The following is a 12,891-nucleotide window of genomic DNA, read 5'->3' as shown; positions in this document are numbered from 1 at the left end:
AGTTCGAGACTTGGCTGCTCCTCTTCCAATCCAGCTCTCTGCTATGGCCTGGGAAAGCAGTGGAAGATGACCCAAGTCCTTGGGCCCCTGCACCCGTGTGGAAGACCCAGAAGAAGCTCCTGGCTCCTGGCTTCAGATTGGCACAGCTCCAGCCTTTGCGGTCAGTTGGGGAGTGAACCAGTGGATTGAAGACCTCTCTCTCTCTCTCTCTGCGTCTGCCTCTCCTTCTCTCTCTGTGTAACTCTGATTTCAAATAAATAAATAAATCTTTAAAAAAAGTAGAATATATAAGGGCCTTCAAAAAGTTCATGGTAAAGAGATATTTTTTTAAAAAGCTAGGTATAGATTTCAAGATGGTTTAGGGGCCAAAATAAACTTACCTTTGATTCCATTTTCTGTGGACTTTCTGAAATCCCCTCATGGAAGGGATGAAGGAAATGGAACACACTATAAAGCAATGAGAACCCCTGGCTGAGCGCCACATGACAGCACAGATGTGTCTATCAAACTGAGCCAACGAAGTGAGTCACACAAGAACACAGTTTGACCCAGTTTATGTAAAGTTCAAGAGCAGGTAAAACTAAAGTACATCTTTTTTTTTACTGTATTTGTTTTCATCTATTTGAAAGGCTGATATATATAGAGAGAGACAGCTTCTGGTTCACTCCACAAATGCCCATAACAGCCAGTGCTGGGCCAGGCTGAAGCCAGGAGCTTGGAACCCATCGAGGTCTCTCACATGTGTGGCAGGGGCCCAAGCACTTGAGCCACCACCTGCTGCCTCCCAGGATGCATCAGCAGGAAGCTGGATTGGAAGCAGAGGTGCCAGGACTGGACCCCGCACGCTGCTATGGGATAGACACAGCATGCTGCAGCTTAGCCTGCCGCACTATAACTCCCACCACTAAAGTACACCTTTAAGATGCACTCGAGGGGTAAAGCAATAAAGCAAAATGAGAAAATGACCTCACAAAAGTCTCAAGAGTACCAGAAGGGGACGAGAGGTGAACAACAACTACCTGGTGCCCTGGGCAATGGTTAGAGCAGCATTCACTTTACAGCAGCTCTGTACACGTACGTTGTATGTTTTTGGTCTGTGTTCTCATGCACACAAACACACATTTTTAAAAGTTAAAAAAAGAAAAGACTAAGAGGACAGGGTCAGACAACACAGGGGTTCTTTAGATGCTGTCTTGGATACCCACTGTCTCACCAAAATTATTTCCTAAAGGGTACAAAAAAAATAGAGTACATGGTACATGATTGGGATGAAACAAATACATATCAACCAGACTGAGAGGGACCTTCAGTCACTCACTGTATCAACTATTTTAGCAGAATTTACTTTCCAAACAAGGGTAGTTAAGATTATCTGGGGCCGGCGCCGCGGCTCACTAGGCTAATCCTCCGCCTAGCGGCGCCGGCACACCGGGTTCTAGTCCCGGTCGGGGCGCCGGATTCTGTCCCGGTTGCCCCTCTTCCAGGCCAGCCCTCTGCTGTGGCCCGGGAGTGCAGTGGAGGATGGCCCAGGTGCTTGGGCCCTGCACCCCATGGGAGACCAGGAAAAGCACCTGGCTCCTGGCTCCTGCCATCGGATCGGTGCGGTGCGCCGGCCGCGGCGGCCATTGGAGGGTGAACCAACGGCAAAGGAAGACCTTTCTCTCTGTCTCTCTCTCTCACTGTCCACTCTGCCTGTCAAAAAAAAAATAAAAAAAAAAAATAAAAAAAATAAAAAAAAAAAAAGATTATCTGGAAGTTCCAGGACACCCAGATCACATGCTGTGTAGGAGAAAAAGTCTTCTCTTCCCAGGAACTTCCAACGTCACTGAGACTGACTACCACAAGTCTCAAAAGAAGAAGAGAGATGCTGTGGGTTGCTGTTGAAGAAAACCTTTAAAAGTCATCTTTGTGTCCTGTGACTGGCTGACTTCCTCTACAGCCTTGACCTTCCACCGATGGGATTTACAGCCCTAACCCAGGGACAGCCCCATGACCCTCCCTATCTCTCCTGTCTCTCAAGAAGGTCAAAGTACTGGCCTTGGAAGGGGATTCTTGGAGCAAAGGGCACCTTCCTGCTTCCTGCCTTTGTGGGCTTTTCCTATGAGTCACTCTCTGACCCCTGGGCTACCAGCTCTGTGAGCTGCAGCTTTTTGCAGGAAGCTGGAGATGGGATGCAAGACCTCTTCTCCATCTACTTGGAGATTTGGCTCTAAGAAATCCAACAGCAGGGTCAGGGTGGGGAAAACCAGGCCTTCTGGCCTCAAGTCTGATGGACTGTAGTGACATGAACACGTTCACCAACATGTTTTTTAAATGACCTTCCAAGGACCGAAGACAATCTGACCAGTGCAGAGGTCATGTGAGTCCACACTGTAAAATGAAAACCTCTACAAGTACAGGAGCTTATTGTACTTTTGGAGTTGGTGGTGACTCCCTCACCAGTGTCCTGAGCTCTCCGTGACCTCACTCTTCCCTCCCAGTGGCACCTGGTTTTGCTAGTCTCAATGCAGAAAAGGGGCCCAGTGTTCTGGACCCCAGGCTGTAACAATTCAGGGGAAGTCTCATACTCTTCAACTCAATTTTCAGCACACACCACACAAGCCGCTGATTACACACCTTGCTGCACACTAGGAAGGCTCTGCTTTCTGTGACACTCAGACATAATAGGATATGAATCCAAGCTTGGTATGTGTGTCTTTGAGCAAGTTAGAAAAGCACTCTGTGCCTCAGTTTCTCCAACTGTCTGGTATTCTGTATTTGTAAATTCTGTATTTGTAAATTCTCCAACTCACTACAATTATCTGGAACCTTAAGATGAATACTAGTGATGTTTTCAAGGACATTGGTAGATACGACTCACAAGTTCCTTGAGGTATATGTTTCCAGCTAGGGTGGAACAGGCACCTGCCTCCCTGTTTCAGTTCTCATAACAGAAACAAGTTTCCTTATTGAGGTCGATTTAATGTCACACGTATCTTGCATTTTTGTACTTTTAGATGATTTTACCATTTAAAGTGGTCCCCAACTATACTGCTGAAGTGCTGAAATCCACGTGTTACACAGAGCTCACTCAGATGTGAGATACAGTGCAATATTAATCAAGAGTACATATTAAATAAGATGCCTCCATGCAGAAACACATAAAACAAGATTGTGTATTGATTGGTTGGTTGATGAATCAGCCTGCAGGAACCTGAGCTTGGACTGCCCCTAGAAACAATGGCTTAGTAGTCACAAAGTCAGCATTCCAGGTGGTTACAGAGAACATGAGTACCACAAACAAGAACAACTATACTTCACAGGGTTGTGGTAAGAATTTTTTTTTTATTTTTTTGACAGGCAGAGTGGACAGTGAGAGAGAGAGACAGAGAGAAAGGTCTTCCTTTGCTGTTGGTTCACCCTCCAATGGCCGCCGCGGTCGGAGTGCTGCAGCCGGCACACCGCGCTGATCCGATGGCAGGAGTCAGGTACTTCTCCTGGTCTCCCATGGGGTGCAGGGCCCAAGCACTTGGGCCATCCTCCACTGCACTCCCTGGCCACAGCAGAGAGCTGGCCTGGAAGAGGGGCAACCGGGACAGAATCCGGCGCCCCAACCGGGACTAGAACCCGGTATGCCGGCGCCACAAGGTGGAGGATTAGCCTAGTGAGCTGCGGCGCCGGCCTGTGGTAAGAATTTAATTATAGATATAAAGCACTTAGGATGTACCTAGTACACTGCAAGCACTAAGTAGAATGGCCCTCTGCACCCACAGGTTCTGCACTCACTGATTCAACCCACCCTGTATGGAAAAATACTTGAGGAAAAATTGCATCTGTATTGAACATAGACACTTTTATGGCCATTACTCCCTAAAGCACATAGTACAATAACTATCTACACAGCACTCACATTGTCTTGGGCATTATAAGTAATCTAGAGATGATTTCAGATATACAGGAGCATGTGTGTAGGTCTTATGCAAATATACACTATTTTACCTAAAAGACTTGAACATCGGCATGGATTTTGTTATCTAGGGAGGGTCTTGGACACAGTCCCATGTGGATACCAAGGGGTTACTGAACTACAACCTATAAAGAGTCAAGAAAGCAAAGACAGGGAAGGCCAACTGTCAGAGATGCCATCCTCCCCAACCGTTCTCTCACCCTCCTCTGAATCCTGAAGCAGAACAATTCAGACTAAACCATTTCATTATTGCCTGTGCACCATTCCAGAAAATTCAATTCTATTGCCTACACTCATAGGGCCAGATGGATTCCTTCTTAGAAGACCCTTCAGTATGGGTCCAAAACAATCATCTAGAGCAGACTGAGATTTGGTTTGATTTCTTCCTAATGGAAGTTCAGGCACTGTAGAGAAATAAAACATGAATCTCTGTTCTCCTCCATTGCCCACAGTATGTGCATCAGTTCTATTCTCACAAAGGAAAGCTGCAGGTACGCGCAGAGAAAAACAGGGAGCCAAATATTTGGAAGCTTAGTATGTGGTCCACTTAGGTGGCTTTTGAGAGAGCCATGAGTGGTTAAATACCTAACCATGATTGTTAATCATTTCCATTGCTTCTTTAGCTTTTAAGAGACCGATCAGTCACAATGATGCTTATCAGTCATTAACACCGAAAAAAAAAAAAAAAAAAAGAGAGAGAGAGAAAGTTATATGTCCCTGGAACAGTTCAAAATAAGCCTTGGAAAAGTAGTGAATGATATTTCACCACAGCCAGCTCGCTCACGTTCCGTTTCAGTCTCCTCCAGGGCTCTGCTGTCTCTATAGGATGTCAGTTGGCAGTAGTCTCTATGGGGCCAGAGGTCATGGGCAAATCTCTGCTTACAGGTGACTGCAGCTGGTCCTCCAGGGCTATAACTCATGCTCAGATAGACTTTGATTTGCAAGAGCTGCTGTGCTTTTAGCACAGATGGAAGAAAGTCATGCCACAAAGTGAAATAAAAACCTATGCTTGAGCTCATACAATTTTCTTAAAAGTACCCTGTAATGGGTTGAATGGTGTCCCCTAAAAAGATACATCCAAATTGGCTGGCGCTGCGGCTCACTAGGCTAATCCTCTGCCTTGCGGCGCCGGCACACCAGGTTCTAGTCCCAGTCGGGGTGCCGGATTCTGTACCAGCTGCCCCTCTTCCAGGCCAGCTCTCTGCTGTGGCCAGGGAGTGCAGTGGAGGATGGCCCAAGTGCTTGGGCCCTGCACCCCATGGGAGACCAGGAGAAGTACCTGGCTCCTGGCTTTGGATCAGCGCGGTGCACCGGCCACAGCACGCCAGCCGCGGCGGCCATTGGAGGGTGAACCAACGGCAAAGGAAGACCTTTCTCTCTGTCTCTCTCTCTCACTGTCCACTCTGCCTGTCAAAAAATAAATAAATAAATAAATAAATAAAAATAAAAAATAAATAAAAATTTTAAAAAAGATACATCCAAATCCTATTCACTAGTGCCTACAAATGCAATAGTATTTGAAAATAAAGACTTTGCAGGTGTATTTAAGTTAAGGATCTTGAAATGAGACCACGCTTGCCAGATTTTAGGATGGACTCAAAATCCAATGACTGGTGTCTTCATAAGAGAAAGAGAAAGGAAGATTCAAGATTCGCAGGAGAAGATACAGGCAAGAAAATGGAGGCAGCAACTGAAGACGTTCAACCACAGGCTAAGGAACACGAGGACTCTGCCATCAGCAGCAACGATTCCCCTTTGGTGCCTTCAGAGGGATTTTGGCCCTTTGATTTCAGACTTTAGGCTCCCAAAACTGTGAAAGAATTAGTGGGTGTTATTTTAAGCCAACAAGTTTGTGGTAATTTGTTGTGGTGACATTAGAAACCTATTAATATTCATACATACCCCTACATGTTTCTTTTAATTAAAACATGAAATCATGAACCAAAAAGTCATTCACCATTGCACAGATACACAATCAATGATCTTGCCATTCAAAAACAATCCATTTGCATGTTTTTCGGTGACTGCTGGTTGTTTTGTTGTTTTGGTCACCACCCCACTTCAGAAACACGCCCAGCATAGGGATGAGTGATGTACAGAACTTCAGACCCTGTAGAGATGGTTGATAAGATGAGTTTCACATGACTCAGTACTAAAATCGGGGCACAGGGTAAGAAAGCAGCGAGTAAATGAGTCAAAGATTGAACTAAACCTTAGGTTTTCTTTGAGACTGAAGTCTGAATTAGGATGAGTCCTTTGTCTAGACCCAAGCTTGTCCTTAAGCTTCCGTGAGTTAGAAGTGGCTCCTCAAGGCCGGCGCTGTGGCACAGCGGGTTAAAGCCCTTGCCTGAAGCGCCGGCATCCCATATGAGCACTGGTTCTAGTCCCAGCTGCTCCTCTTCCGATCCAGCTCTCTACTGTGGCCTAGGAAAGCAGTAGAAGAGGGCCCAAGCCCTTGGGCTCCTGCACCCACATGGGAGACCCGGAAGAAGCTCCTGGCTCCTGGCTTCGGATCAGTGCAGCTCTGGCCATTGTGGCCATCTAGGGAGTAAACCAGCACATGGAAGACCTTTCTCTCTGTCTCTACTTCTCTCTGTAACTCTGTTTTTCAAATAAAATAAAATAAATCTTTAAAAAAAAAAAAAGTGGCACCTCAACTGTTTACTGATGAAGCAACCCTGGGCCTTTGAAGAGCTGGACAAACGGTCAGGATCCACATCTCCTGGGCCTGCAGGATCCTTCCTGGCACCACAGTTAGCCTCCCTACCCTGTGTTCCAGTCCATGTTAAACAGAATGTCAGCTAACACAAGTCCACAGAAAGAGGATAAGCAAGTCTAGACCAGCCCTTCAAGTTCACAATGTTGATCTCATTTTCTAGAAGAAACTAAGGCCAGGGAAGTGTAAGGACTTCCCCAGCATCTCACAGCTGATTAATAACTGGAACTAGGACTCAAGTTTCCTACTTCTCACTAGAGCCAGGAGGCTCACACATCTAATGGAAGACTCACAATGATGAAAGGCGTGGAAAAGGGGAAGAAGAAAGGGGACAGAACGGACAGGGACTAAGGCAGTGATATCCAGGAATTTCTAAAACTTTTAGAAACTGCTTTTTTTAAAACTTTTAGAAACTGTTTTTAAAACTTTTAGAAACTGCTTCATAGTTATCTAAGTTGTCTACAATGCAAGTCATGCACCTTGAATCAGACAGACATGCACCCAGAGTCTGGCTCTCCAATGTATCAACTGTGACTTTGAATTATTTACATTCTCTAAGCCCTAGGTTCCTCAGCCACAAATGAAAATAACTAACATCTACCTCATTTGGTCATGATAACTGCTAAATGACGATGTACAATGGGTTTCTAAAAGGTTCATAAGAAATGCATATTACGACAAAAACTATGTGTGGATTTTAAAAGTCATCTGCACCCAATTAATCCTATGTAAAGAAATTTCACTCACGCAAAAGCCTACTTGAAGAATGCATCATGAATATAAAATTTAAAAATGCTAAGCACAGATTCAGTAGGAGGAGGATAAAGTTATACATGGAGAGCTCTAACTCTACCATTTCTTTTTAAATTATTTAGTTGATTATTTTATTTAACATGCAGAGGCACAGAGAAATATGAGACAGATAGAGATCTTCAAGCCACTGGTTCACTCCCCTAAATACCTGCAATAGCTAGGACTGGGCCAGACAAAAGCCAGGAGACTGAAACTCACTCTAGGTTCCCCATGTGGTTGGCAGGAACCCAAGAACTTGAGCCATCATCTGTTGCCCCTCAGGATGTGCATTAGCAAGAAGCTGAAACTGGAAGCAGAGCTGAGGTATGAAGCCAGGAACTCTACAGTGGGGTACAGGCACACCAAACACCACTGCACTGAATGCCTATCCCTAATTTTGTTGTTAATGTTTTCTTTCGTAAGGTGTATTCAAGGTATATGAGTGTTTACTTTATTGTTTCTCATAACACTTTAAGCAAAAAATGTTTTAAATGCACACAGAGAAAGCAATTAGTAAATGAACAGATTATGGCATTATTAACCAAGAAGTATTTACTCAGTCCTTACTCTACTGTCAAGTCCTTACTCTATTGCCAAGCACTCTAGTGGGCAATATAGGGGATACCAAGGTGAGTAAGATTCAGCCTTTCTCATCTAGACTACAGCCTCCAGTCACATCTAGGTTACAACTGCCATACCAGGCAGAATACAGGAAGTGACCTGAGTGGTATAAAAAGAGAAAAGAGGCAGGCTAACTTCTCATAGGGACTTTTCATGTACTTATATAGGAGACAAAAACCAGGTTCCAGTGCCTGGCAAACAGTAGGAGCCCCAAAACTACTCACTTTACACTCACCAAATGTAGGCATTTGGGAAGTGAACTAGTGAATGGAAGATCTCTCTCTCTCTCTCTCTTTTTCCCCTTTGTCTATCTGTCTGTCTCTCTCTCTCTGGGCATTCCCACAAGGAGGAGAGAAATCCCTCTATCTTGTCTTGAACATAAGCTTGTTGAGCCAGGCTTCTCGAAAGCTGTCCCCAGATTACTTGCAGCAAAACCACCTGGCACATTTACCAAAGTGAAGATTCCCCAGGCCCCACCCAAGACTCTATAAATCAAAACCTTTGAGATGCACCTAGGAAGCTGCATTATTAGCAAGCTCACCAGGCGATTTTAGGCAAAGAGAGAGGGGGGAGAAAACAGTGGTGAAGAAGCAGTGTGGGGGAGGGGAAGGCAGGGTAACAGCTGGCCACTTTTCAAGACATTTGTGCTCGCAAAGGACAGCAGAGAACAGCAGCTGGAGGTCCGGAAAATATGAAGATGAACTGCTAATCAGAAGAGCCCTCAAACTATTTCTAGAGAAAGGGAAAGACAAAATAAAACTACTGAGATGCAAATACAGATATATGTCATGGAAGACACAGGCACTTCCCCGCAGGTACAAGGTTCCAGAAAAAGAAAAAGGAAAGGGTCAAAAATGCCGAGTAGCACTATCAGACTGGCCAATGAGCTAAGAGCAGGAGCTGTTTTTCCTGACCTAACAGTCTCTGGTGTGTCTCCCCAGAGGGTTAGAGGTGACCATGCACACAGATGACAAGTACCATCCTGCCAGCCACACCTCTTCCAGACACGGCTGCTGCGGGGAGTGAAGTAAAACATGAAAATCATTAAGACAGTAGAAGCTGTACAAAATTTACTTTGTAAATGGGAACAAAAAGGTGATGCAAAGAAGGGAATTCTCATTCAAGTCATTCAGATCACCTAGCCACGTGATTTCACCCCATCAAGATTTCAGTCCAGTCACTTCGGGAAAACAGTATGACAATTTCTCAACAACATACAATTAACTATAAAACCGAGCTAGTCCATAACTATATATTTACCCCAAACGGATGACATGTCTGCACACAAACACGCACATGAATGGCCACAGCATCATTCATAACAGCCAGAAAGTGGAAACAACCCAAAAGCCAATCAACTGCTGAATGTATGCACAAAATATGGTCTATCCATACAATCGAACATTATAGGAATGAAGGAACAGATCTTTGGCCTAGTAGTTAAGATGCCAATTACGACACCTGAGTTCCATATCAGGGTGCTGAGGTTCTGAATCAGCTCCACTCCTGACTCCAGCTTCCTGCTCAGGTAGACCCTGGGAGGCAGCAACAATGGTTCAAGTGATTCGGTTCTGCCACCCACGTGGGAACCCTAGACTGAGTTCCTGGGTCCCAGGTTTGGCCTCAGGTAGAGGATAATGTGGGCATTTCAGGAATGAGCCAGCACATGGGGGCTGGTCCTTTCTCTCTCTGTCTCTCCTTCCCTCCCTCTCTCTCTTTCTCTCTCTCTGTGTGTGTGTGTGTGTGTGTGTGTGTGAGAGAGAGAGAGAGAGAGAGAGTATCTCTTTGCCTCTCAAAAAAAGTTGTGGGGGGGGAGGGGTGAATTGTGGCACAGCAGGTTAAGCCAGTACTTGGGACGCCTACATCCTATATCAGAGTTCCAAGTCAAGCCATGGCTACTCAACTTTTAGTGCATCTTCCTACTAATGTGCCCAGGAAGCTGTGGAGGATGACTCAAGTACCTGGGCCTCTGCCAACCACCTGGGAGATCTGGATGGAGTTCCAGGCTACTGGCTTTAGCCCGGCTCAGCCTTGGCTGTTCTAGGCATTTGGGGAGTGAACTAGTGAATGGAAGATATCTCTCTCTCTCTCTCTCTCTCTTTGTGTGTGTGTGTGTGAGTGTGTGTGACTCTGCCTTTCAAATAAGCAAATAAATATTTTTAAAGGAATGAAAAGGTGACATATTATTTGATTCCATTCCACAAATGTCCAGAATAAACAAATCGGTAGTGCCAGAAAGTAGATTAGTGGTTACCTAGGCAGGGTTAGAGGAGCAGGAGGAGTGACTACTGATGGGTAATGTTTCTTTTGGGGGTGGGGGGGGGGTGATGAAAATGTGCTGGAATTAGATCTTGGTGGTGGTTGGACAACTTTGTATACACACTAAAAACCACTGAATTACACTTGAAAATTACATTAAAGAAAAATTATTTCACACCAGACTTTCAGATGATCTGGGTGGGAAAGAACATGCAGGTATCCACACACACATTCCATTGCTCCACATGTCCATTAATAAGCTGTTCTTCCCAAATACTATTGCACTGAAATGGTGCCGGAATGACACCAAACCACATGAGACCATTCCACTCATTCACATTCTCAGAATAACAAGGATAATTAACTAAAATTTATTGAGCATTTACAATGTGTCAGACACTATATTAAGCACTGTATGCCTACTGCCTCCTTTCATTTCACATTACAAACCTTTCAGGTACGTGCCATTATTATCCCCATTTTACAGATGAGGAAATTGAGGCACAAATTGTGCCAGGTCACCCACCTGGGTGACTCGCCCCAGGCAATCTGATTCATGAGCACCATGCATCCTGCTCCAACTGACCTCATCTTCTTTGAATCACTTGCAAAATGCATTGACTTACATTTGCCAGATGTAAGCCAAAGCAACAGACAGCCTATTAACTGAACTATTAGCTGGAATAGCAATCCCAGACAGAACAGTGGAAATACCCAAGGCTCTGAGGATGAAACTGAGCTGAAGGTTGTATTTCCTGTTACCAAGAGCATTGAGGAGTTGAGTGTGTAATCCAAGCATGAAATTCTAGACCATTATCCATTACCCTTTAGACCAGGGGTAGACGACTGTTTCTCCCTGCCCACAGTAATCTGGAAATCATAGTAGCAGCAGCAGCAAGAGCAATTGCAAACACTGTGCACTGTGTGTATGTGTATGTGTATGTAATACACATGGCAAACCTTGCTGAACAGTGAGGAGTAGATGGTGAATTACATAGCAGAGGCAATGAAATCAAAGAGGTGTGCTCAAGGAGGCTTTGACATTCGCACTTCTGAAGGGGCAGCAGGACTAAAGCAAGCAGAGAGAGAGGAAGAAAGCATTGCTCCTCCAACAAGGAGAGCAGCCCGTGTTTAATATCCTGGAAAACAAGAGCGGACAGGCGGGAAGGGGTTATGTAAGATCGCCAAAGTCAAGGGAAGTGTTTGGGCTTGACAGAGCAAGAAAAGATAAGTCATGCTTTAGCAACAGTTGTGAAAGATTTATTGTATGGCTTGCCTACTTCATACAAGAAAAAAATAATAAAATCCTGGCTTCAGTCCTTGCTTCCCCAACCCTGAAATTCTGCCTTATATACTGTTTCCTCATTTCATTTTAAATATTCTGCTTCTGTGATATCTAACCCTGAGGTATGACCTAATGGAACCTTCATTTCCATCTACTCAAGATGTAGAATCATTGCTCAAAATCACAACTCTGAACAAGACTCCGTTGTATGGTTTCTTCACAAAGCCTCTTAGCACGTCGCTAATGAGCATTAAATTTCCTCACACTTCACGGCTTAACCTATAATGAATCAACAGCCTCGTGAACACCTGTGCCTTGATAAAATATGTATTCTTCATGTGAGAAATATTTCCTTGCGCTCCCTCACTGAAATTTTCTTTAGGTAAAAAAGACTTGACAACGTATCCAACTTTTTCTGCTGAGTGCCACAGAATTCCAGTCTTCCCCTTCACTGTCTGACACCTAACACTCACAACTGATTTTTTTTTTTTAAGGGGACCCTGTGGAAACTTCTCTCCCGAACTTGCCCTGCACCTGACAGCGGCATCCACCTGGGTCTCAGGTGCTTCAAGGACTTTAGCATTCCAGGCAAGAAACCCAAGAAACACACCGAAAAATCCTGTTCAGGTCCCAGGGGCTGAGTTTGCCCCGCAGAATAATCCTACAGTGAGCCCACCTCGCCAGCACGGATCCACGCTCCGCGACGCCCGGCTGCGGCCAGGTAACCCCGGCTCCCGGGCCGGGCGGCGCACTCACCTGACCAGGGGCTCCTTCTCGGGCAGGGCGGGCTCCTCCAGGCACTTGCCGGGGCAGCAGCAGCAGCACACGGTCCTCAGCCAGCCCCTCAGCCCCATGGAGAGCGGCCGCCCGCTCTGGCGCCAGGAGCCTCGGAGGGCGCGCGCGAGGCGAGCGATCGCGGCTGGGGCGCGGCCACCGCGCCGGCGTCCAGGTACGGGGACAGCGGCGGCCCGGGCGTCGCGGGCCGGGCCGTGCGCATCACGCCAGGGCTGGGGACGCGGCCGAGGGCCGAGGCGCCTCCGCGGCCCAGGGGGGCTGCGGGCCGCGCGCCTTTGTCCCCTCGGGGTTTGCTGTTGGGAGCGTGTTCTGTTGATTTTGTTTGTTTGTTTTTTGGTCCTCTCTTAATTCCCGGGGCGCAGGTTGGGGCGCATGCGTCCCGGAGACGCCGCGCTGCTGCCCTCTAAGGAGGAAGCGGGGACTCCAGGCAGCCAGCCGCAGCCTGGCGCGCAGAGACGCGCGGAGAGAAAGCCCTGG

At 46.2% G+C, this 12,891-nt stretch overlaps 1 protein-coding gene across 1 annotated transcript in view; it reads right to left on the bottom strand.

Annotated features, from left to right (window-relative positions):
* Positions 1-12,773, bottom strand: part of MREG (melanoregulin) — a 79,367-nt gene extending 66,594 nt beyond the window's left edge. Inside the window, exon 1 of the mRNA XM_002712462.5 lies at positions 12,376-12,773. Coding sequence (XP_002712508.3) covers positions 12,376-12,473 — 98 coding nt within the window. The 5' untranslated portion in view covers positions 12,474-12,773. The remainder of the gene's footprint in view (positions 1-12,375) is intronic.
* Between the last annotated feature and the right edge of the window lie 118 nt (positions 12,774-12,891).

The sequence above is a fragment of the Oryctolagus cuniculus genome, chromosome 3 (genome assembly GCF_964237555.1).
Source record: "Oryctolagus cuniculus chromosome 3, mOryCun1.1, whole genome shotgun sequence".
Taxonomy (NCBI): Eukaryota; Metazoa; Chordata; class Mammalia; order Lagomorpha; family Leporidae; genus Oryctolagus; species Oryctolagus cuniculus.
The sequence above is the reverse complement of the archived record's forward strand: the minus strand, read 5'-3'. Positions and strand labels throughout refer to the sequence as shown.